This window comes from Crassostrea angulata, chromosome 7 (genome assembly GCF_025612915.1).
Source record: "Crassostrea angulata isolate pt1a10 chromosome 7, ASM2561291v2, whole genome shotgun sequence".
Taxonomy (NCBI): Eukaryota; Metazoa; Mollusca; class Bivalvia; order Ostreida; family Ostreidae; genus Magallana; species Magallana angulata.
This window is the reverse complement of record NC_069117.1, coordinates 30810269-30837104: the sequence shown is the minus strand read 5'-3', so window position 1 is coordinate 30837104 and position 26836 is coordinate 30810269. Positions and strand designations below refer to the sequence as shown.

General features: G+C 34.8%; 3 protein-coding genes across 8 annotated transcripts in view; 2 read left to right on the top strand and 1 right to left on the bottom strand.

Annotated features, from left to right (window-relative positions):
- Positions 1–1044: 1044 nt before the first annotated feature.
- LOC128192738 (Krueppel-like factor 10) lies at positions 1045–5287 on the bottom strand. The gene is made up of 4 exons (XM_052865681.1): positions 5030–5287; positions 2827–3904; positions 2312–2371; positions 1045–2195 (listed from the first exon to the last, which is right to left on the bottom strand). Exons 1-4 carry the CDS (start codon positions 5123–5125, stop codon positions 2008–2010), a joined length of 1422 nt encoding a protein of 473 aa, XP_052721641.1. The 5' UTR covers positions 5126–5287; the 3' UTR covers positions 1045–2007.
- Positions 5288–7789: 2502 nt separating this feature from the next.
- Positions 7790–10212, top strand: LOC128192759 (uncharacterized). Its single transcript, XM_052865712.1, has 3 exons — positions 7790–8343; positions 9228–9375; positions 9677–10212. Exons 1-3 carry the CDS (start codon positions 8064–8066, stop codon positions 9897–9899), a joined length of 651 nt encoding a protein of 216 aa, XP_052721672.1. The 5' UTR covers positions 7790–8063; the 3' UTR covers positions 9900–10212.
- A 7446-nt stretch (positions 10213–17658) lies between these two features.
- LOC128192725 (phosphoribosylformylglycinamidine synthase-like) overlaps positions 17659–26836 on the top strand; it is a 29916-nt gene continuing 20738 nt past the window's right edge. Inside the window, exons 1-9 of one of the 6 annotated variants that reach the window (XM_052865651.1) lie at positions 17659–17790; positions 20866–20916; positions 21746–21896; positions 22874–23009; positions 23698–23996; positions 24387–24495; positions 24978–25118; positions 25718–25845; positions 26270–26398. In XM_052865651.1, coding sequence (XP_052721611.1) covers positions 20890–20916; positions 21746–21896; positions 22874–23009; positions 23698–23996; positions 24387–24495; positions 24978–25118; positions 25718–25845; positions 26270–26398 — 1120 coding nt within the window. In that variant the 5' untranslated portion in view covers positions 17659–17790; positions 20866–20889. Of the gene's footprint in view, positions 17837–20184; positions 20204–20865; positions 20917–21745; positions 21897–22873; positions 23010–23697; positions 23997–24386; positions 24496–24977; positions 25119–25717; positions 25846–26269; positions 26399–26836 lie in introns of those variants that run through there. The other 5 variants (XM_052865653.1, XM_052865649.1, XM_052865654.1 and 2 more) reach the window with 5 other exon arrangements.

Here is a 26836-nt window from a genome sequence, read left to right as displayed (position 1 = left end):
TGTGTGTGTGTGTTCTATCATTACTTCATATATCATGCACCAAAAAATGAGTCCCATAAATCCAGAAACGCAAGAAATGAATTAAGACTGAAGCAAGTTATCAGATGAATTAATTTGATTCTTTCAACATTCAACTCGCACAAGCAAGTTGTGTAGCCATTTTGTGAACTTGTGCAGTTTTATCAGTTTGACATGGGTCTTTTCTGGAAAACAAAGTATAGTTGTATTCATTGTCCCTGGTCTTATCTTTGCCAGTGTAGAACTTCCAACATTTTATCTCGGCTCACGATTTTGACATGGATAGGGCCTTCGTTCATAACTTGGTCAAGGAATTGCCCGCCATTCCATGTTTATGTAGAGTATCAAAATTCAAAATAAACATGTATTTATATATACGTATATCTATAGTCCTAAAAGTATACAGGTTTGTGACAATATTCCTGAGCTTACACTGTAATTCAATGTTAAGAACCACTGGTCGATAATTTCATGATCATTCACTTGTCCATTCGGTATTTTTGAAGACATAATTTTCTCGTTTTCTTGTGTTCTATTACAATCAAGAGATTTATTGCACTATAAAGCTTTCCAATAAATATTTGCCCGATAAAAATGAAAAATAATAGACGGTTTTTTCTTTTTAATTTTTGCTAAATCACGCCATCTTCTTAGGCCCACGGCCTTTATACCGCTATATCCAATATCATAATTGTCTTAATCTAATCGCAGGAACAATGCCCAATGCTGGCAACCATTGAGAAGATTTCTGTATAAATGGTCTGCTAGGGCCCCATACATCAAGAGTCGTACGTGACGTCTTGACAACTGTCGTCTGCTTGAGTAAATTGTGTCAACAACCTATTTAGACACGCTCAGTGAATCGCCATTAATACTCGTAATATATTTGCAGACAAGTCTGGATATGTCTGGATTTTCCCCATGGCACCAGTATTGATCCATGGCAGAACTATATCAGACGGTCATTATTCCGTTCAATTTATCAATGACAGAGTCAAAAATAGAAGAAGAAAACCAATTTTTAAGTACGTTTTTTCCAATATTTATTCATGAAATAAACTATTGAAAACTTTGAAATAATACATTAATCATACAAATAAAAAATATTTTCATAAAAACTAGTTCTCAAGTTTTTGAGCGCAGAAACATGACATACACATTTTATATGTATAACACAAAATGGCGAAAGAGAAATATCACAACAACCAAGAAATAACGGCTATTTCACAAGAAAAAACAACTTGCAGGCGTCTGCACAAAGCGATTATACATATATATATATATATAGACTGGTCTGGGACCCGTATGCTTGGAAATGGAATTTCTACAGATTCAACAAAAATATGGAAACATGGCTGGTACAAGCAGAAAAGGGGGGATTCTCAACTAGTCATTTGTGTATTTGTGTCTGAAAGCAATACATATTTCTCATTTCACTTAAAGCTGTTTATGCTTCTTTCGTAGAATGTTATTCATGCTTCGTTGCACTGATTGGCTACGGTCCAAATACGTCAACGCCAGCAAAAACATACGGTAGAATGTAGTGCGTAATTGGATTGATATTTTGTAGAAACAATAACAAATGACTATAACAGAATTATAACTTCATTATGTTAACAAAAATAACATTGATAACAACAACTTTTATGTTTAAAGTTTTTCCACGGCAAATGTGTCTCCGTCTGCACCAGTTCGCCCCTAATAATCGAGTAGCTGCCTCTTTACAAGTCTATATGCCATCTACAATTAGCCTTCTGTCGCTCAGAACAATGTCCTGACAACACAACTCTAGACATCTGGCGTGTCTAAAAAGGACCAGTCTCATTCCAACAACTCTCTGGCTGCCATAGAAAAAAAAGTTAAATGGCAAAGTCCAGAAGTAAACTCAAAGGCAGTGTCGATCAAAATGCGCACCCAAAGTGGCTCCAAAAAAGCAAAGATGGGTCATCACCAAAATCGTTCTCCGGGTGGATGGAGAGAGAAGAGTGTTCACTTGGATTTGGGCTCGTGACGTTTCATGTGAAGAGCAAGATGGTCAGAGCGGGCGAAACAGCGGTCGCAAACCTTGCACTTGAAAGGCTTGGCTCCCGTGTGTTTTCGTATGTGGCGCGTGAGCTCATCAGATCTCGCAAAGCGCCATTGACAGCTCTGGAAATGACATTTGTATGGTTTTTCACCTGTAAAAGAAAAATAATATATGTTGTCATTCAGGGTCATACATTTCTCAAGTTAAAAAAAATAAATGAATTCAAGTTAATACTTTGACTCGAATAACATTGAAATTTCTAATTACCTGTATGAATTCTCTGGTGAGCTTTCAGATGCGAGCTTTTCGTGTATGCTTTTCTACAACCTATAAAACACAAGAAAAAATACACATTAGTTTGATATACCTATAAAACATCTCTTGTAGACTAAAAAAAAAAATAATCGATGCCTCTAGATCAAGACGCTTTGTACTTTTGGAGATACAGTTTTGTGATAGAAAAATATCGATTTCTGGGCTCGAGCTCTCGCTCTGTAGTCCCCAAAGATGGTTCAACGGAAATGCATCTCCAGTTTGATTGATTTAAACCGTTTTATTGTTCAGCAAGTGAATCAAAGACAGCCCTAAAAAGTCATTTCCGCTCTGTTAAAACTCATTAATAGCTTGTTACTGATATCGCGAGCTCTCGTGAAATATTGGCATCTCTTCCTCCATAACTTAATATAATTATATGTGGTATCATTATTACATATTTCTGAAGACTGTCATTTAACAGGTTTCTTTTAATGGTACAGAAATAAAAGTCAGCAGGAAATATTTACCTGGGAAATCGCAAAAGTGGATACGTCTTTTCTCTAGGTCCGGGTTGTTTTTTCTGTTGTATTTGATTGTTGAGCACCCTGGGTGAGTCCTCTGGACTTTGTTCGATGCCCTCGGGGGTGAAGGGGTGTATGGAATGGGCTGGATGCTAAGTGTGTTGTAACCCTGGTGAACCCCTGGGTAGGGGGGAGGGGGAGTGCGCCTCATTGGGACATCTTGACTAGGACTGTTGGGTTCTGAACTGGGTGGAGTCGGTGGAAGGAATACTGGAACCATGTGAGGAGGCGTTGCCGTCGAAAACGTCGGTGACGTCATGCTGGATTTGTTCATAGCTATGCTATTCAATTGCGCCATGTAGTGGGCAACAGGAGATGGGGACTGAGAAAACATCAGTTGTTGCTGGGAGACGGAGAGAGATTTGGGTCTTGATGTCAAACTCTCGGCAGAATTGGAGCCCGCCAAAAGACAACTAGAAGTTGACGGCTCGATTTTCACTGAAATGTTCTCAAAAGAGGGGATTCTAGAATTTTGAAACTGGCAAGCTGGTTTATATGATAGTTCCGAGTCTTCTTGTTTAATCACTATGGGATCGTTGGGAGAGTTCGAATTGTCTTTAGAATTCACCATATCAATACTGTCCTTCACGTCCTCCCAGATCGAATCCTCCACGTGTTTACTCTGCTCCCGAAGGTCAACGAAACCCCCAGTCATCATGGAAGCTGGATCCATCATGGTTTCACTCAAGTCAATTTTTGTGGTCTTAGCAGGGGAGGTGATTAGGCCCAATCTCTGCAGACCGTCCTCTCGGCATTCTTCCACCAGAGGTGAGATCTCGCGCCGGAATCCGTCGGACTTTGGAGGGTTGTACAGTCCGGTTCTTAAGTTATTCAGGTCCATGAAGCGCTTCCTTCCCAAAAAGCCTTGGTTGACCATATGCTTGGCGCTTTGGAGCTCTGGATTGTCTTTGTTTTCATCCTTGAAGAACTCGTCCACGAGTGATGAGCTCTCGCGGCGCAGCTTCTTGGCCGCTGGTCCCTGATCATTTAGATGCAGGTACTTCTCAAAATCCACGGATTTGACCTGTGTGACAAGAAAAAACATGATTTTAATATAATATGTATATCATATATACATGAATATATACTGGGTCTAAGGCGAATTGTGATATATCACATCGTGTTATCTTATTAAGTATTAATTATTTGTGTTAATTATTCCTTTCATTCAGACGCTAACCAAACAGCTTCCAGTAATCGATTTTTATCCAGTAACGGATGACTAACCGCGATTTAGCGTTCGCTCGAAAACATGTTTGTTAACGTAGATCAATAAAGCCCGGCAGAGCTTTACGAGACACCTACGCATTTGGCGATTTATGAATGAATTCTTGGCAACGTAGAAATGTTGAATGAATGGAAAAGATCTTATCGGTAGCCAATGAGATCGCTGAGCGCATTTACATGTCGAGGTTAAAGTTTTCTTTTGAAAACCGAAATCACTGGTTTGGAACAGTATTTATAATAGGCTTAGAACATCGATATTTTTAAACCCCGCTCTTTTATTCATTAGTTATTATAATTCTATAAGATATACTTTGTAAACTGCACTTGATAGCTTCAGGTATGATTGGAATTTTGGCAGACGACCCCTATAGGTCATTTCTGATATCACGTACAAAGCCGTGTATCGCGATGCTCGTTATCGAGGCTGAGTAATGCACCCGAGGGCTGCTTTCGCAATACACAGACGTTGCGACTATAAGGCAAAAAGATAGTTATCATTGTGTTTCATGACCCGTATCGAGCGACCGTGTTCATTCACAATATCGCGTGATTATCGTATTATGATCATTTCAATTTGCATTCACGTACAGGGTAACGATTTTCAATTTCCTCTTCGGTTTGGCACAAAACAGAGACAAAAAATCAATAGTTTTCCGGACTAATCCACACAATTTTCTACCAGATTGTAACCGAATCACGCCTCTCTCTTTAGATTCGGGGCTTTCGGGAATGTATCACTCCGCCATTCACAGATAATCTTGAGTACACACTTTGAGCTTGCATACATTAAAGATCTAGACACTCACACAATAATATAACAGCTGGTTCATCAAGATCTAACATATATTCAAATCAAATAGTTATATAAATATTCTGATGAAAAATGTGAAAGATATTTCATAAAAAAAATTATATAACTTACATTCCATGTGACTTCTGCTGGAGGCAGAAATAGATCATCTTGATCGGGGACGATTTGATCTTCTAAAAACTCAATGTCTTCTTCCATTAGTGCCATGGATTATAAATGTCCACTTTTAAAACAATAGAAAATGATTTAACTTCCTTCACGTATGAAAAACCGTGTAGTCACTTGGCAGGTGTTTGTGTAGACTGTTCGATATCCTTCAGTCAAACGTAATATAACTTGTTCTCTGCAGCGCGTCAAATTTTATGAATGAAACCTACACACACATGCGCTATATTTGTAGAAGTATCATCAACCAATCGTAATAGGCATGGGCGGAGTCGACCTTGTTCTTGTTTACTTCTATTTAAAAATTGGCTGAAATCCAAAGAGTTGTAAAAAACAATATTACAACTAAATTTTTACGAAATGTTGAAAAAGATTTGCGTGCAGTGTGCATTACAGACAACTCGAGATAGGGAAATAACAGATTTATGATTTTGATAGTGAGGGTTAGGAAGTCTAAACACACAATGACGTCACGTATCTAAACGAGTAGGTCAAAAGTAGTTCGAGATGAATCTGTTATAGTCAGTTTTAGTTTCGGGGGGTCACGTGAGAGAACGATGCGTACTCTATTTGTTAAGAATTTCAACTATTACGCAAAACTTGTTTCTTTAAGATATGTTTTTATATCGAAATAATCAATCATTGTTAATCGATTTTAATATTTTTGTTCACATTATTCCTTTGTTCTTGTGTTCATATTAAAGAGATTTTATTTTTGCTTGATGATGTACCCTTTTTTCAGAGTCAAAATGTTCTCTTTTAACGAAATAAACTGAAAATTCAGGTTTTTAAAAAAAAAAAAATAATATGAGCTGTTAGATATATTTCAATTTGATTTTTTCCGGTTCATATTTCACCACTGTGAAGTGAGTTTCAACTATACGGACGAAATTACTATACTTTTATTTTTCGCTCAATAGCGCTTTATTACAAAGACGTCAACGTTTCAAAAGTTTGAATGACGTTCCACGAATTTTAATTTTTGAATTTTAATTTTAAAAGGCGTACTTTTGTTCAGAATATTGATCTTTCCTAATTTCGATGCTTTTATCTAGAAGTAAAGACATATAAAAATTGATTTATCCCGAAAAACCACCGAAATTTGAAATGAAGAACCTTATATATTCATTACTAGATTTTATACTTATTTACCTATTGGTTTCATAGCAAAATATTTTTTAATTGTTTACATATATTGCGCGCTCGATTTTTCTAGAGGAAAACTTCCTCGTGTATTTAAGTAATGACGCAGTTCACATATCCGAAAATTTTGAAAAACATGCGACTTTATTAAGTCTTCCTGTCACCCTGAAATTTATGGAAAATTATTTGGCCTCGATGACCGACCAATATGTTTTTGACATTAATTGTTTATTTATTTTTTTTATTTTCAAAACAATGATTTTGGAGTGAAGCAATTAATGGTTTCATTTCTAAGCTTATAGTATGGTTACACTGGTATTAATAAGAGTCCAAACTACGAAATCTTTAAAACAACATCTTCAAACGAAGAATTATATCACCGAATGTAATTTTATCAGGTAAATACAATAATATCTAAAAACAACCACCCCAAGAACTGATATGGGGTCGAAGAGCGACTGCAGCGAACAGTTGTAACCAATGATTAAATTTCTGATTTTTATTAATTTTTCTGGATGAAATTTCAGATGTTTACTCTCTCTCTTATTACAATGGCCCCCGGAACGTTTGACGTCAATGTCGACTTTTACTGTTGATGCTGAGTATATTAAGACAGACTTGTCAAAACAAGGAGATCGAAATTGTTCACAGAGTTAGATGGAGGTGTGAAAAGCTCATGTCGTAATTTCAAATAAAGCTTTCTATACAAAAACAAGTCAATATATGTACTAGTTCATCTAAAAATAATTTATTCAATTTCACCATGTACTCTCTCTCTCTCTCTCTCTCTCTCTCTCTCTCTCTCTCTCTCTCTCTGACTTCTATTTTACTAAACACAATTGAATAAACAGGATTTAAATAAAACAAGACTCCAAGGCTAATCTCACCCTTCCCCCCTTTCTCATTGCTTTTAAGCCCAATGATAAAAAAAATGGTTTTGAACGACTTTTTAGGGACAATGTTCATTATAAAAAAATAATGCACAACAGATTAAAAACTTTGTTTAGTCCAGGCTCCGATTTCACAAAACAAACTTAAGTTTTTACCTAAGTTTAATCTCAAATCCTGAGAATTTACTCAGCTGAGATTTTTCTCAAATTGCGTTTCACAAAACAAACTTAGTCAATTCTCAGCTGAGTCAAATTTTTTACTTAGCTGAGTCAAGAATTGTCATAGTCACAAGTGGCCCCTTATAACTTTTCTTGTTTTTTTAAGTTATTCTCATTAAAAACAATCGTCTGCTTATGTTTTCAACAGAGGAAAATCGGATTAGATTAACAAGAGTCATAAAATGTCATAAGTCATGAAATGTACACTTTGTTATGCTAAGTATTGATGACATATCTACATGATCTTATATATTATATAACAAACAAAAGACCACATTAAATACATTATGGTTACCTTAAAATCATTAGAAAGTAGAATCACTGCACAGTTATTCCATTTAACACAAACAAATGAATTAGTTCCCTTTGTTTACATTTTTGTCAAGGGAGATAACTCCGCCAAAATTATAATTTTTTAATGAAAAAAATATTTATCAAACCAGCCTGGGCCGGGATTCATAAAGATTCTAAGATTTTTCTTAAAAAATGCACTTAAGTGTTAAATAAATTCTTAGTTAAGAAAAAAACTTAAGAACAAATTCATAAAAATACTAAACATAATTCTTAACTGAGTATAAACTTAAGAAATTCATGTACTTAAGTCAAAGCTCCATGACAACACTTACAAATTCCCGGAATTTTCCTTGCCTACAAACGCGCTCTTTTGTGAAAGAGGTAAAAAAGTTAAGACTGTGACGTGAATTAGCAGACGGGGAAAAGTCAAAACAATGGATTCGCAGACGAAAAGAAAACCCAATTGGAATGCCGATGAAACGCTAGCACTAACAAACCTAGTCGATGAAAATAAGCAGATATTGAGGGGGAAATTAGGACCATCGCTGACTTCAGAAATGAAAAGCCGGATGTGGCGAAACATTGCAGTTTCATTGACTGCCATGGGTGTTGGGCCCGGTAGAACCGCTGCAGAGGTTGAGAAGAAATGGCACAACATTTTCTCTAAATCTAAATCAGAGATATCTGATCACAGAAGAGCTACGACTGGAACAGGTTTGTTATTACGCACAAAATTGAGCTTGTTTTCAAAATTTAAGTTCGCATACAAATTGCATGATACAATGATACATATTTATTTCGTTTCAGTAATGACAATTGAAGGATACAATGTAGGCCTATACTTATATATAATTTGATTCACTGTATAATAAAAAAGACTAATCAATTTAATATTTCCTGTACAATACAAAATTTGCCGCGAAAGGATTTGTAGAAACTCCGATCGAATTCATTTGCTATAACCGAGGAAATGTGGATCGCCAAATTTGAACAATTCACATTTTCGGTGTGTTATTCATTATCATGTTCAGCTAAACCACAAATGAGAAGTTGTATGAGGCCTTGTGTTAAACAATGTTGGTTTTTTAATGCAAAAGCAATGGAAATTAAATTGTAAACAATTAACTTTGAGTTATTTCCCTTTCACTGAAAAAAATACATGCACCGACCTAAGGGGGGGGGGGGGGGGGTCATTGGCGTTTTGACCCCCAACCCCGGGAAATTTATTTAAAATCAAGTTGTAACTATACCTTGGATCCCCTCACAATGTCAAACCTTGGAAAACCCTCCTTCCATGGAAAACTATGGACATTAGGAATTTAATAAAATTAATATGAATTTTCTGCCGGGGGGGGGGGGGGGGGGGGGGGGGCTTCCACAGACCCTATTTAGATCTGCGGATGCACACATGAAAATATAATACTTGGATTTCAATTATGATTATAAATACCACATGTATAAATGTAATAAAGAAATTATGATCACAATTAGATGGAATCGCAATATATTTTGAATTTTTGTATAATCTTTTACTGTTATTTTGCATATCAAATTATGTTGCTATGTACTATTCTCAATTGATTAATTGATGATTGAAGGTGGTGGTCCTCCCCAAAAGACACTCAGCACAATCGCCATGGCTGTTTCAAATGTGGTGGGGGAAAACAACACTTGCCTGTCTGGTATTCCCGGAGGTTTGGACACCTCTATCATTCAGTTGGGCGGACTTATTGGAGAAGAGCCAGTGTAAGAATATATACACTAGTATGCGTGTGTGACTAAACAATCTCATTTAAAATTACTGGTATCAAGAATTCATAGAAAAAGGTATATATAAAGAAAAATAAGTAACTTGAGCTGTATGAACAAAACTGATGAAATTTATTGAGATAGGCATATTTCATGACTTTTCATTGATATCAATCATTCCAAGTATGAAATAAAATATTTATAAAAAAATGTTTTTGCAAAGATCATAAAATCATAAAACTCCAAATATGGTAACATCTACAGACAAACAAAATTTTAATCTTCACATTTTTTGCAGTGGGATCAATATTATTGAGGGACCACCAGATACAGTTCCCCACATTCTGGACCCAGAATCACCTCCGCCGCCATCTCCATCTTCATGGATGCTGCCATTAAGCAGAGGTCGCACCAACTGCTCTAATCCTAAAAGGAAAATTGAGGAACTGACTTTGAAGAAGCTAGAATTAGAAGTTCAGTATCTAGAGTTGAAAATCAAAAAGCTGAAGAAAGAGGAATGAAAAAAAACTATGTCCATTCAATCCATTAGTAAAACAGAAATTAATTTATATAAATAATGAAGTAAAATGTCAATAGAAATGTAAAGTTAAACTTAAAAGAAATAGTATTTATGACAAATTTTAGAGATTCAGTAGTTAAATCAATGAATTTAGTAAGAAAGACTTGAAATATGTGCACCTATGATGATCATCTACATGTACAACTAGTGATTTTTATGTGATATTTTATGAAATTTATTTTAATACAAATGTTGTTGTTGTTGTTGCTGTTAATGTTATTTAAAAAAAAACCTGAATATTTTAAAACATGTATGTTTGTTTTCACTCAAATGCCTACCAGTCAAAAGTGAGTTTCAGCGAACAGCTGTCTGTAACGAATTCCATCATTCTGTTGACCATTCTGTACATTCAGCCCATCATTCTGCTGATTGTCATCCAGGTCACCATCCAGGGGGCATGGTATCTGTCTGTCTTTGCAGATATTGTGTAAGATGCAACAAGCAACAATTACTTGGCAAGTCTTGTCTGGGGATAATCTAACCTCTCCATGCAGAACGTGGAATCTTCTCTTAAGCTGTCCTATGCCTCTCTCCACAATACTTCTTGTCTTTTTATGAGCCCTATAAAATACCCTTAGTAAATCAATTCTTTCACATATCTTTGAAATTTAAAATAAAAAACTATGCATATTTTTTAATCATAAAAATTATCAAATTCCATAGATAAGAACACTAATTAACAGATCCCTATTAAGCAGCTCAATGATACTACTTGGCAGATAAATGCCTAAGAATTACTGTAAGCTTCTTTCTGCTTACTTCTATACACATGTCCAGTAAAAGCTATAGCATCAGCAGCAAGGTGCATTTTAAATTCAGAACATGTTGATGCACTTTATTTCTGATAAATCTCAGCATATAAAAGATTTGGAATTATATAATTAATATGAACCCTTGACAGATGAAGTGAATGGTCTCACACAGATTAAATGATTCTTTTCTGAAATTGTCAAATTTAAAATAATACTTCTGTAAAATATTCCCCCGCAAAGATTATAATTACCATGTACATATGTTGCTTTTCAATTTATAATTATGATATAAGTATATGACTACTTATATAGGCATATAATTACATGTATATGTGTGGATATTTTTAGATATTGAAATGATATACTAGGGAAAATAATTCTTAATGGTTCAAAAATCAAATTAACCAAATGATATTACCCCCCCCCCCCCAATTAAAAAAAATATAAATGGGAAATTTCCTAAATTGATAGAGAGAGATAGTTTAAACAGTAATGTAGAACTAGCAGCAAAATGCCATATCATCCCGTTATATTCTGTACAGTGACAGTTTTGAATGAAATAAAATTTTGGTGGAATGAAATTCATTGATCCGCCCCATGTTATGTATATATTTAGCACTGCTGTCTCCAGAGGGCGCTTATCAGGAAAACGAAAGTAGAACGGTCATGGCCATTTTTTCGCTGCTTTTTTCGTGTTGGTTGTATCATGTATGGACAGGGTGGATGTATATATTAGACATTACTTAGCTTTTACCTGACAGAGAATTATGTGAAATGGGAAACGTACCTGTTATAGTTTGTTTGACAACCTTGGTTTGGTCGCAAAAATGGAGTTAGGAGCCATCTCTTTGAAGGATACCCGCTGTCTCCTAGCAAATGCGTATGCACAGGGATTTTGTTTTGGTCAAACAATGACTTGAGTCCACTCTCATTCAAGATCCTAGCGTCATGTGATGAGCCTGGCCATTTCGCTACGACATCAATTATCTTGTGGAATGGATCAAAGACGACCTGTGTGTTGATGCTGTGGTAATGATGTCTGTTGACATATTCGTTTTCGTATTGAGAAGGAGCGATAATTTGTACATGTGTGCCATCGATGGCCCCAACAATTCCAGGAAACCCAGCGATTTTGAAAAACTCTTCTTGGTTTTTGCGAATTTCCTGAAGATTTAGTGGAAATTTAATAAACTGAGCACAAATTCGTGGAGAAGAGAGACATCTTAGAGTTGCAGTAATTGACCTAGAAACAGTAGGCTGCGAGACACCCATGTCGTCTCCATTGCACAACTGCATTTTACCGGTAGCTAAAAATCTAAGTGTTAATAAAATTTTCTGCAGTGGAGAAAGTGCACAGTTTCTGCGTGAACCACTCATAAGTTCGTTACCAATCAACCCCTCTAGAAAACGGATACCGGCGGAATCAAATCTGTACCTCTCAACAAGTTCAGCATCACTGTACTCTACCAAACAGTCTTTTCTTTTGCGAAAACATCTTCTGTGTGCTCCGATGGCAGCCATTTTGATTTTGAACTTAAGTTTTTCTTAGAACTTTAAGACACCTCAAGAGGACTCTTAGATTTAAGTATTGCTTAAGATTTTTCTTAGGCATAAGTTGTTTTATGAATAAAACTTAAGTTTAAAACAAATTCTTAGCGTGACTTAAGTATTTTTTATGAGTTTAAGTATTTTCTTACACTTAAGTGCTGTTTAAGTATCTTTATGAATCCCAGCCCTGGCTCCGATTTCACAAAAAAAACTTAAGTTTTTACCTAAGTTTAATCTCAAATCCTGAGAATTTACTCAGCTGAGTTTTTACTCAAATTGCGTTTCACAAAACAAACTTAGTCAATTCTCAGCTGAGTTGATTTTTTTACTTAGCTGAGTCAAGAATTTTCATTGTCCTAAGTGGCCCCTTATAACTTCTATGTTTTTTAAAATTTATTTTCAATAAAAACAATCGTCTGCTAGTGTTGTAAACAGAGGAAAATCGGATTAAATCAACAAGAGTCATAAAATGTTAATCAGTCACAAAATGTACTCTTTGTTATGCTAAATATAGATTTCATAACAACATGATCTTATATATCATACAGTAAACAAAAGACCACATTAAATACATTATGGTTACCTTAAAATCATTAGAAAATAGTATCACTGCACAGTTATTCCATTTAACACAAACAAATGAATTAGTTCCCTTTGTTTACATGTTTGTCAAGGGAGATAACTCCGCCAAAATTATAATTTTTTAATGAAAAAAATATTTATCAAACCTGCATGAAACATTGCATATTCGCTGATTATTGAGTGGAATAGATCTAAGAAATGAACATTACAGACAATAAAATACTGAATTAATGATGTTAATGACATATTCATATTTGAGATTTGACTTAAGTCTGCTATGGAGGTAACTTAAGTTTTTTCTCAAATTGAGTAAAAAACACGACTAAGATTTTTTTGTGAAATGCAGATATTTGAGATTTCTCAAATTTGAGAAAAAACTCAAATATTTGAGAAAAAACTCAGACTTAAGTCTGAGATTTGACTTAAGTTTTTTTTGTGAAATCGGAGCCTGCATGAAACATTGCATATTCGCTGATTATTGAGTGGAATAGATCTAAGAAATGAACATTACAGACAATAAAATACTGAATTAATGATGTTAATGACATATTCATATTTGAGATTTGACTTAAGTCTGCTATGGAGGTAACTTAAGTTTTTTCTCAAATTGAGTAAAAAACACGACTAAGATTTTTTTGTGAAACGCAGATATTTGAGATTTCTCAAATTTGAGAAAAAACTCAAATATTTGAGAAAAAACTCAGACTTAAGTCTGAGATTTGACTTAAGTTTTTTTTGTGAAATCGGAGCCAGGAGTCAAAATAGTGATTAAAATGAGTTGAAGTTCATCAACGGGATCGATTTGAATATTAAGTTATATATATGGAGAAATTACGCTTTAAACACGGTCGATTTAGATTAGTACCATCGCGATTGCGTAATGAAACTGGATGTGTGCTTATCCCGACTTCCGCTCTCCTTTCCTTTGTATAAAGTGACAAATGGAGACGTTAAAAAAATCAATACCAATGACAACTGCTTCATTTCCTGTTTGTTTTTCACCCGATTTTATTTTTGGTCTTTTCTGTAAAATCTACGCAAAAAACCCCATCTGCTTACTTCGTTTATTTATTTGCTTTATTATTTTCTTTTGTGGAATCTAACCATTCAACACAGATGTTGCCCATATTCAGATCGAATCGAACGGGGGCCAGAATATATTTACTTTTCAAATAAGTCTATATCTTCTGAGTCAACACGCTAACTATTCCGCTAAGCGTTTTTGGGGTATACGTGTTTCAATATTTTGTTGAGTCTTTAATGCAGTTACATTGTTCAAAGATTATTTTACAGGTATTTTTACCCTGCATAACATTTTTAATCTGTTTTTCAGATTCAACCCCAAGACCAAAATTCTTGTGTGTATTGAAGAAAGGATCTTTTGGATTTATCCCTGCTTATAATCCCCTCTTTGTGAAATCCCGTTGTGAGTTTTCTTGTGAATGAAGTGGAGTAGCCAGGGAAAAACAAATTTAATCCGTTGCTGACCTTCAAAGTACACAACACTACACCTACATACTCTCTACAGTTGACCCAATTTAGACCGCGGTCGATGTTAAACAAAAAAATATCGACCAATTTTTGTGAGCCTATTTGCAGAGAGAGAGAGAGAGAGAGAGAGAGAGAGAGAGAGAGAGAGAGAGGTGTTTCAGCTCAAAAGATTCTGATTTATGACCATTTGTTAAACATTTACAACATTGGACACCAGGGACACATTAACCCGCGAATCCGTCATCCCCGCTGTCGTCTGCTCAACTTTTATCTCCAGGTTTCGACAGTTTCCGTGAATGTTCCTTGTAACATGACAAAGTGGGACTCGTTAGACGGTTAGATCCAGAAAAGATTGAACCTTATATAATATTCCGCATGAATTTTTTGTTCCCTATACTTACGGTGAATTTATGCAACCCATGCTTGCAGAGTGCCTTGAGGGTTGGTAGTAGCAACAAATTATAGATATGTAAAATCACGGTAGCTAGATTATTTCTATAATCAATTTGTGAAAACACATGTTAAACATATGTAAAGACACGCAATTCTGGCGTTGACACATTTATTTATAGTTTCCAGACACTGTATATATAGTCGTCTGCAATTCGGAAGGGGGGGGGAGCTTAAGTTGATTATAGTAATTAATATTTATAAGTGAGTATCTTATGCCTATGAAAGAGGACATAAAGCATTTTGTAATTTCATAAAAACTCATTCAGGGAGGGAGGGAGGGAGTGTCGTTAAACATTTTTACTTTTTGCCGGTATATGTATGTTTCGAGATTAGGTGGGGGATGGGGTATATTTTTTCAATACAAGAAAAGTATATAACCTCAGGTTTCTGTGCGTACATTTTACCTATAAGATTAATGTACCGAGTAATTTCTATATATATTTACGTTTTCCTCGGAGAGTAAGATAAATCTTGTCAACAACCAAAGGACACTTGTACCCGCTGGTAAAAAAGGCTAATATTCGGTTGAACAAATGTAAAAATATTTGGTCTTTGGATCGGCATTTTGCAATGTCTAATAATTGCCGATATCGTATCAAGTTTCAACCGCCTGTTTATAATAGAATTTAAAAAACAAAACTATTTTAAAAAAAAAATGAAAAAAAATGTACCCGGTGTGAACAATAAAATCCCACTCGTTTTAAAATTCTAAATGCCTCTGTCAACATAACACATTGACTTTTACTCTATTTTAATTGCTTTATGTTTGTCATCCAAAAGCATTGAACGCCACTTCCTGGCCGGCTTGGGATAAAAAGTGCGCGCCATTTTACGCTATCGATTCAACAATAACATAATGTACTTTTCGCACTATAGTAGTATACCCAATTTACAAAAATAAAAAGATAAAATGATTAAAATAAGAATATAGCGGCTAAAAGTGCACGCTAGCGATTGCTGTGATCTTAATGAGTGTTTACAATGTGGTTTTACACTAGGTCGGTATTACGGTATTAGGGTGAGAATCGGGAAAAAATATAAGAGGAAGTTGAACGCTATCCAAGCGTTTTAGTGATAATTCCATGAAAATTGATTATCATTAATTTTTGTATCTTCATTAATGGAATAACGAGTTCGATTATGTCTCCGAATTCATTATATACATGTATGTATCTGAATCATAATGTATTATGAATACTATATATATATATATATATATATATATATATATATATATATTAATTTTGTCGAATGTCATGCGCGCGGATCTAGGAGGGAGATTAGGGGAGGGGGTCCCCTGGAAAATTCATTTTTTCCCTTCCAATTCCACAGAAAAATTCCCGAAAATAGACCTCAGTACCCCCCCCCCCCCCCAAACCCCGGACAATTTCAATTCAATTTCTTTATTAACCAATTAAGGGCCCTCAAGGGGCAACATGAAGACTGTTGACATACAACATCCAATGAACATAAAACATTCAATAAACATATACAAGAGGGAAAGAGCTGGATGATTGAAAGAGCCAAGACAGACATGAACAATTAAATAGTATATATGTATATATATATATGTATAATTATGTATGTTTCCATTCATTCAATACAGTGTCTTCTATATATTTATGTTAAACATCATATACATAAATATGTCAAGATACAAATGCACATACAAATTTGAAATAGTTTATCATATGATTGAAAAAATAAAAACCAATATTTACAAGAAAATTATCCTTTGGACCCCCCCCCCCCCCCCCGGGGAAATATTTACTGATTCCACACATGAATGTTCATGTATTTTCATAAGAATGATATCAATATACTAGTACATGTATTCATATTAGCATTGTATTTTTATTAACTTTACTGCTGTTAAAGAATATTAGTTATGTGAGATTTTATAGTATACGTCTATATCACCATAGATTGTACTGATCGGTAGTCAATATATACACGGTTTTAGTATATATTTAATACATGTAAATACATAAACGGAACAGTTTTTAAAGTTAATGTAGATATATAAAAAAAATAATTAATTTTTAATCAGATAACTTTAATCGTTGTATCTCTTCATCATTCAAAGTAGAGTACTTTCCTCGTTCTATGAAGATACGTAATTTTTACAATTTCATATAATTTTTTCATTTCAAAAATTTTAAAATTAATGTTCACTAGTTTTTATTAAAATGCACGTGTATTTGCGAAATTATGAAAAAAATTGCCTTTCAGTGGCGTCGGAACGGAAGCAATTTGAAAGTGGGGGGGGGCTAGACTAATCCTAAGAAATCTTGACAAGCAAAAAAACAACAACAAACAAACAAATAGAAAACCTAATTCCCATATTCATGAAAATCCTAATCCCCACGGGGGGGGGGGGGGGGTATACCTATACTTCCAAAAAAAAAAAATTCTAACCTACCGAAAATGGGGGGGGGGGGGGGGGGGGGCGGGGGGCTTGTATACCTATGACTTCTATACCTATTATGACTCGGACATCTCAATATTTCCATCTTTTGAAGGTAAATTGAGGAACAATTATCTTTCCTGCGAGAAAAAGTGGGGAGGGGCTGAACCCTCTATGATGCTATGTGCCTAACTGTTAGGTCTAACTTTGCAAAAAAAAAAGGGGGGGCTAAGCCCCCCTAGCCTCCCCCCCCCCCCCCCCCGGTTCCGACGCCTATGCCTTTTAAGTTTATTATGATAGTGTAATATCAGTATACATCTATCTGGAAATTTTGATACTACAGCAGTAGTGAGTAAAAATGATATTAAAAGTTATATTATATGATGTTACACATTATGATTTCTAAATTTTGAACAGTATGATGTGAAGAAAACTATTTAGTGTAAACGTGGACCAAAATAAACACACAATGTCAATTGCATTTTCTCATCGAAATGGCCCAAGGGAGGAAACACCCAACGAAAAATACGCACTCTTCAGTCAAAGAAGGGAAAGAAGTGGTCAAGCGGCAAATCGAATGCATTCAACCAAGCTAACACGTGAGGAAATATTGTGCTATTAATTTTAGCAGAGTGGGTTTAGTGGGTAAGTTTTGGTAAATATAGCTACAAAAGATAAGATATTTTTTAAAGAATAATTTTTCATTCTTTGAAATCTATGACGCATGTGCGTAATTTCATTTGAATCGCTTGACGTGTGTGGTGATCAGGTGTTAATGTTATATTATGCACCCCGTCTCGCAACTGTTAATGCTATTCACATCACCCACACATAAAGCAGCATTATGAAGAATCGAGAATAAAAACAAGTTAATAGACATACAGATTTATCCAATCCGTTTCTTTTCTGTGTCGCTCTAGGTGGAATAATAAATTAGTTAGTACCCATAAGAGTGTATGCTTGTTGATTGGATTACCATCCAGTGTCACTTTGTCTGCAAGCAGATTGGCTTATGGTTGTCACTGCTACAGGCAAATCGTCCTGGGTGACAGAACAGCTAAGTGTTAATGCACCAGTGATAGAATTAAGAGCAAAGTTCACGTACTGTACTGTTGATGCATACATAAACACTAATTAGAACGTGATCAAGTCTATAGTCTGTCCGAAGATATTCTAACGTGTCGTTTTTGGTTAATTACTCAATACTTATGAAAACCTCATTATTCAAATGTCACAATGTTCATTCAAAGATATGAAAAAAACCCCAAGATTTCTCGTTTGTTTTTTCCCCCTTTCATCAAGTTCAGTGGTACATTAATTGTACCTCTTTGACAAATATGTGTATTTTCGTTGAAAAAATCATCAAAAAGTTGTCGAAATAGCGACTAGAGGAAATCATTATGTTAACTTGAAAATTTGCACTCATAGTTAAAAAAAGCCTAAGCCATTTATCGTCATGCTTGATCATGGACATCTTATTAATGTCCAGACGTTGTGTTTGGAAATTCAGATTTCAGATTCAATAGCTATAATAATGTTAAATTACAATCTATGGCATATCTATTTGTCATATAATTGATTTATTTGTATGTTTCTTTGATGTTTTAGGGTAAAGCTATGACATCCAATAGTTTGGGGTGCGTCTTTTAACCCCAAGGAACCCCAAAGAACCCCAAGGAAACCCCAAGGAACCCCAAGGACACCCAAGGAACCCCAATGATTGAAATTAATAACTATTAATACCCAAGGGGTCTCATTGGAGTTCATGGATCACCTCTTAGTACCCCAAGGACACCCCAAGGAAACCCTAGGATACCCCTACGAACCCCAATGATAGAAATTATTAACCACTGAAAATCCAGGGGTCTCATTCAAATCCAAGGCTCACCCCAAGGTACCCCCAATGATAGAAATTAATAACTATTAATACCGAAGGGATCTCACTGGAATCCAAGGGTCACCTCCAAGTATCCCAAGGATACCCTTAGGATACTCATAAGAACCCCAATAATAGAAACTAGTAACAAGTGATACCCCAGGACATATTTCTGTTATCATGACAACAGGACCACATAGCTACCAATGAGTCCCCTTGGGGTTCCATTGGGTTCTATGGGGTATCAACTTTTATGAATCTGTATTAAAAGGGTATCCTTTAAGTTCCATAGGGTATCCATGGGGTTCCGTGGGATACCTTGTGGTGTTTGGGATATCAAAAAGACCCCAAGGTGTATCAAGAGATATAAAATTGTGTTATTAGGGTATCCTTAGGGTTCCTTGGGATATCAAAAATTATAAAATTTAAATTACCGGTACTGGTGTACTGGTATCCTTGGAGTTCCTTGAAGTATCTGTAGGATGTGTAAGGGATAACAATGAGTCCTAAGGGGTATCAAGAATTTTAAATTTGTATTATTAGGGTATCCTTGGGGTAATTTTGGGGTTCCTTGAGATATCTTTGGGGTTCTATGGTGTATCAAGAATTATGATTCTGTATTATTGGGGTATTCTTGGAGTTCCTTGATATATCCCTGTGGTTCTTACAGGTGTGTCTGGAAAGTCAATGAGTCCCCAGGGGTATCAAGAGTTTTAATTTTGTATTATTATGGTATTGGGTTCTATGGTGTATCAGAAGTTATAAATCTGTATTATTAGGGTATCCTTGGAGTTCCTTGGATATCCATGGGATTCCCTGGGGTTCTTAGAGGTGGGGCTTGGATACTAATGAGTCCCCAGGGGTACCAAGAGTTTAAATTTTTTATTTTTAGGGTATCCTTGAGGTTCCTTTGGGTTCTATGGTGCATCAAGAGTTATAAATCTGTATTATTTCGGCATCTTTGGGGTTCCTTGGGGTATCCATAGGGTATCCTTGGGGTACCGAGGGGTGACCCTTGCACTCCAAAGAGACCCCCTAGGGTATTAATAGTTATTAAATTCTATAATTGGGGTTCCTTGGGGTTCCTTGGGGTAAAAAGACGTGCCGATAGTTTGTGTCACTTTCAACTAAATACGGTACATGTATAGGCCCTTTCGATACATTAATTTGTCATCATCATTTGTCGATCATTATGTACCTATGTAATAGATAGTACTATGAATATAATTACCGGGTATAATATGTTTTTGTGTTCAGTGTATGATGTACGATACCTTGAATACACTGACACTCGTTGGACCTTTAGCATTATGGCTGTTTATTTTTAATCAAAATAGCACCGATTTTACAAAAAAGAAAGCATCATTCATAATTTACTACAAAATTGTTAAAATATAGATTGTATAAAACAAAAACTATTAATGTTCACAGTGAACTGGTATTATATGACTGCCTTATAATTACATGTATATGGTGACCACCTGATATTATTGACAGGTTTTATTTTTGTAACCCTGTGAAAAGTGTGTAATAAATGAATTGGTACATGTATTATTTTTAAATTTACTGTATATTAAGAATTTTTTAATCTAACATTGATCAGATTACAGATTAAAAATGAATACAGGTATATACCGGGTATATGACGTTATATAATTTAATTAATGTCATTTGTTTTTATTGATTGTGAAGGAAAAGATTGATTTTATGAATGGGGGCAGCATTACAGTATGATAATAATTTGAGCATGCTAATGGTAAAAATCATTTATAAACTTTTCTTTATTGTTTTCTTCTAGAGAAAGACCTCCCAGCAAAGAAAAATGGAGGAAGCAGTCAGTAAACAAGAGGTAACCATAAACTATGGCATAAATGTGACAAATTGTTAGAAAGTCTGGTCTTAAATGGGACTCAAACCCAGAACTTCTGGCATATCATGCCAGCTAGTGTTCTAATCATACATGAAGTATTATTGAATTGATAGTCACATGCCCGTTGGCCTGGTGCCATATTCCCCCTCTTTTATATGAATATATATTCCCCAAACTCTGTGAGTTTAGAAAATGTGACATATGTTTGACGCCAAATGTAGAAGGTGGTGAAAAGTCAAATCTCAAGTGGGACTCGAACCCAGGGCCCCTCGTGTACTGTGCCAGTACTCTGACCATTGATTACATGGTATTAACATACCAGATATCCTGGTCAAACATTGTAAATTCCTATGATTTTTTTTTTGAATAGTTCTCTTATGTTATACTATTTATAGACTCATACATCCCTGAGTTAGACATTCCTTAGGCCTAAAAAAAAAGTTGTGTGTTTAGGGTAACCCGACCTAACCTACAAATATGCCCCTATCCTACTATTTTTAGATGTCTGTTTTTATCCGATTGTGAATTTTATATTATTTCTATGAAAAAATCCATTTTTAAATATAACACAAACAAACATTCTTAGGATTCATGCAGAAAAAATATGATAAAATAAAAAAAAATCCCTACCCACTTAACCTAATTTTTTGATCAGTGTTACCCTAAACACATAATTTTTTTTTATAGGCCTTACTGAACAACTTGTTATTCATTCTACCTTCTTTTTTTTTCAATTTGAACATAAAAATGATAAACTTACTAAAATGTTGGCAGAGTTGTAAAATATAAAGATATAATCTTTTGATAGGTTAAGCCTTTGTTGATGAGATTGTACAAAAAAACATCCAGTTCTGTGAGAGCAGAGGACCAAGCGTACCACAAAATCAAATCACTCATTGGGGACGACCTACAGAGAGTTCAGATCGAGACATGTTACTATGTCCAGTTCACAACAGATGGTATCATATCGCCTACAGTTGATTTTATCATATCAAACTCTGATGTATATACACTGTATATATGAAATACCATGTGCCGGTATATTTTAGAGCAATATTGAAGTTCTAATCAATGATTCCTGAAGTAATTTTACCTCGATATCTTCATTTAGTCATTCAATATCCAGAAATTTTTCTTGATTCAATGGAATCTGAGATAATGAGGTGTATATATTGTTTATTAAGATAAGTATAGGTACAAATATAGGTATAATTTCCGTGATTAATTACATGTATCGGTGTACGATCACATGCATCATAAGTACCTGAGGTGTAACAAAAGACAAATCGCAATGCCGATTTACACAGCAGTGCAAATTGTATTCTCGAGTCTAAACAAGATTTAGAACATTATTATGTGCATTGTCTGATTTTTTTATCCATCATTCTAATGTTGACCATGAGATCAGTGATATTAACGAGTGTTTTGTTTTGGTCTGTTTGTTTGTTCTTTTGTTGCAAGTTATTTTCTCCCTATTAATTAATAATTCTTTTATGAGAATATGTCTCATACCTTGTCTTTTAACTTTATAGTTTAAGGTATTGATCAGGTATATTAATGAATGATGAAAATAATTAACAAGATTTAGCTGTAGTAATGGGAAACAGAGATTTTTTTTTTAGTTTTACATGCTTTTATTGGAAATAATTGAACACATGACACTTTTTAAAACAATAAGATTTGATATTTAAAATCCCTCTGGTAAAAGGAAATAAGGTGGAATTATTTACTGAGTCAACTTCCAATCTTTGAAATCTAAAATGATGGACTTTTTTTTTGAGTAGATAATAAGATCTAATGCTAAATCAGTACATCACTGCTAGAATAAACATCAAAAAACATCTTAAACATCAATAAACGTATAAAGCTTGTTGCCATGCATGTTTTCAAGCTGCCTTAAATCTGTGTATAATTCTTTCCTTGTCTCTTTTACAAGAGTCGGCCATCGATATAGAGACTTACTCCCGCTTAGTGTGGATACTGAGTACACCTTTCCAGAATAATGATGTCACCAAAACAAGTGCTTTTGAACAAGCTAGTGGAAATACAAAACTGATAGAAATTGGTCCAAGGTAAGAAACCAGAGGTTTGTAAAACAATGTGGGTGCCCTGGAGCGCTCACCAGAATTTCCCTATAGCTGCAATACAAATTTTGGCAAGCTCTCAGCCTGCTGAATGTGTCTTAGATTGAGAATTTCGTATCTCATTTCGTCCCAGCTTCTAAAAATCAGTTCTACATGCATATTTGTGAATAAACATAATTCTAATGTTTGAACTAATGATTGAAAACATAAAATGTTACTAGTATATTATTTATAGCTTTTGTTTTGAGGAGAATCTGTTTGTTATCAAAATCCTAAACTGGTTTGATTAAACAACTGTAAATGTATCAATGTACATGTACATTTGGCTGTGTGTTCTTTTACGCATTTTTGGCAGAAAGCTGCATCCGCTCTTCAGATCATTGCTAAATGCCTTGCGTTTACTTTACACTCAAGAATAAGTACTTAAAAAATAAGCTTGTTCAAATCCATGATCAATGCTAAATTGCTGAAAAATCAATTTTTGCCATATATCATGCATCAGGGAGGATTCGCTGATTTCAGAGGATTTTGAAATCAGAATGTTCGCTTTATTAGATTAGTACTACATCTGTACCCAATTTATAATGATTTCCTCTGTTTTCTTCTGCCAGTTACATCCCAGATGCAGACAAGATTTAATGTGTTTACAGTTTATAAAAAAAATTGCTTATTTCAGGTTGAACTTTTCTACACCTTTCTCCACAAATGCTGTATCAATCTGTCAATCAGCAGGAATCAAGGACGTCAAGAGAATCGAGTTCTCCACCCGATATCTTCTGACATTTTCTGACGATTTCAACTTGGATGGGGATGAAGAACAGAAGGTTGTTAACAGCATTCACGACAGGATGACACAGTGTCGTTATATGACCCCTGTGGAAACCTTTGACCTTGAGGTCAAATCAGAGGAAGTGTATGAAATTGATGTTATGGGAGAAGGGAGACGAGCATTGGAGAAAGCAAATGAAAAACAAGGTTTTTAAACAATTTTGGGCTTCTTTTATTTAGTTATTGAGGAAAATGTTTAAAGATAATTGCTACTGAAATATTTATGATTATAAACTTGTATATATGTATATAAAATACATGTACAGGTAAACTTCCATATCTCGAACACCGATATCTCAAATACAATGGATATGTCAAAGTAAGTTTTAAGTCCCAACCACCTATTTTTAAAGTATTTTACCCTCAATATCTCGAATATTCGGATGTCTCGAAGTTTTTCAACAGCCCCATCTAGTTCGAGATAAGGAAGTTTGATTGTATTATTTCGTTCATATATGAACAATTATTATAGTACATGTATTATAATAGCAAATTTGACACATTAGTAGCCTTTGATGGACTCTGTGTCTTTATAAGGTCTGGCCTTTGATGACTGGGATTTGGACTACTACACACAGCTGTTCAAGGAGAAAATAAAGAGGAATCCCACAAATGTAGAGTGCTTTGATTTGGCCCAGTCCAACAGGTAACTTATTTATATGTTAAACTACTAAACTAGGTGTGTGAGGGAGGCTCCATTGCTTTAGCTTAGGCTTAATTGGGTTTGCAGCTTCTTTATTCAAAGCATTCCACGAAAAACAATTTTATCATATTTTTTTTTATAGTACTCTGAAATTTTGCTTATGTTTGAAAATACAGAAAATAGTCCCATTCATAGAACTCCCAATCTTTCAAAAGACTGATTTTATGATTAAATAATAGAAAAAGAAAAAAAGTATCACTGATGTATAAATGTTGATAATAATCATTTGATGAATGTAAAAAAACAAAGCCAAATTAGCGCACATTCTCCTACATCATTAACTAATGATGACTAAACAGTCTCTGAAATTTTTTTTCATGATCATGGGAAAAATGCATGTTTATTATGAAAAAAAGAAAGAGTTTTGTTTCTTACAAAGATTAAAAAGTTTGGATACTGATAGTTAATATTTTCATTTGTTACAGTGAACACAGCCGCCATTGGTTTTTCCGAGGCCGACTAGAGGTTGATGGGAAGGAACATCCGGTGTCTCTGTTCAAAATGATAATGGAGACCCAAGAACACTCCAATCCTAACAATGTCATCAAATTCTCGGATAACAGCAGGTGCTCCATTGTAGATATGTAACAACAATAAGCATTATATGTAGGAAATGATTTGCTATCATAAAGACATCTTTTTTGCAACTATGATGACAATTACAGAATTAATTTTAAAAAATCACGATTACATGCAGTGACCTATTTTTGTTATGGCCCCCTTCAAAGAAAGGAGGGCATATTGCTTTGCTGCTTTCCATCTGTCTGTTGGTCAGTTGATTGGTCCAACCAACAGTTTCCGTTCATTTTCTTCGCAGAGGTCGCACATATTGAAATTAAATTTGGCATACTGATTTATCATAATATCTAGGTCAAGTTTGATTCCAATTACTTGCAGTTTCCGTTCGTTTTCTTCACAGAGGCTGCTCACTGTAATGAAATTAGGTTAACAGACTTATCATAATAATATCTAGGTCAAATTGAATCATGCCTATAATCAAGCAATTTTCGACAAAGTTATGCCCTTTGGACTTAGAAAAATTCCAATTATTTGCAGTTTCCATTCATTTTCTTGGCCAATTTTTCCAAGGAAAGGAGGCATTAAGTGTTCCCCAGACATCTCTTGTTGTTTTCATTGAAACAGTACTCGATTTAATTGATTGTAGTGCCATAGAAGGATATGAGACAGCAGTACTGGTTCCTCAAGATCCTACTTCCCCTAGTGCCATAACGGAGATAGATGGAGTGAAACGCCATATTATCTTCACAGCTGAGACACACAACTTCCCAACTGGTATAAACAAGCTATTAAAAAAATTAGAAAGAAGACCAGTGCATCTTTCTAATTGTATGTGATTGTCAATGTTGTTTATAATGCAAATCTAATAATTGTAATATTCCACAATTTTTGTGTGTGTATTTTTCTCTTGCAAAGGGCACAAGGTAAGTCAGTACATGGCAATATATAGCCAGTAAATAGATGCATACGCTGTATATAAGTCAAAAATGTATTCTTTCAAATTAAGTATGAATAATTCCCACATAGGAATACATGTATCTACATTTAAATACATGTATGCAGTAAATATTTACCAGTACTGAACTATTAAAATTCTACCGGTAATGAAGTTTACATGATCAGTACAATGTAACGATATTTGTGTGGCTTCTCTGTTTTAAGTAATCATCATTTAAAAAAAAAAAAAATATACTTAAAGGTGTGGCCCCATTTCCCGGAGCTACCACAGGTACAGGGGGCAGAATCCGGGATGTACAGAGTGCGGGAAAAGGAGCCCATGTGGTGGCCGGGACGGCTGGATACAGCTTCGGCAATCTCAATATACCAGGTAGTGTACAAATGATCTAAATAACTGTAAACGTATAACATTTAGCTGTGTATTCCTTTTTAGCGGGTTTTTTTAAGAGTGTGTATTCTGCTAAAGCATTGCTAAATGTCAAACATATGTATATGCAGATGAATAGGTACACTAATAAATTTGCTAAACATCCAGGTTAACCTGTAAAAAATCATTTTTTAGCTAAATATCAAGCACCGTAAATATAATGTTCTTTAAAGTACTTTGATGTACTTCTTGCTACAACTGTACCACTTTGAGTTATGTTCTCTTTCGCTTCGCTCAGCCGAACATAAATTATTTCAAGTTCATAATCATATAAATAAACGAAACAAACGCATAATGAAGGAGGTGACAACATTAGCCAAATTTATTATCGTTTTTATATACAAGTAAATTTGGTTTCATCCATGGAACAGCCAGCCCCGA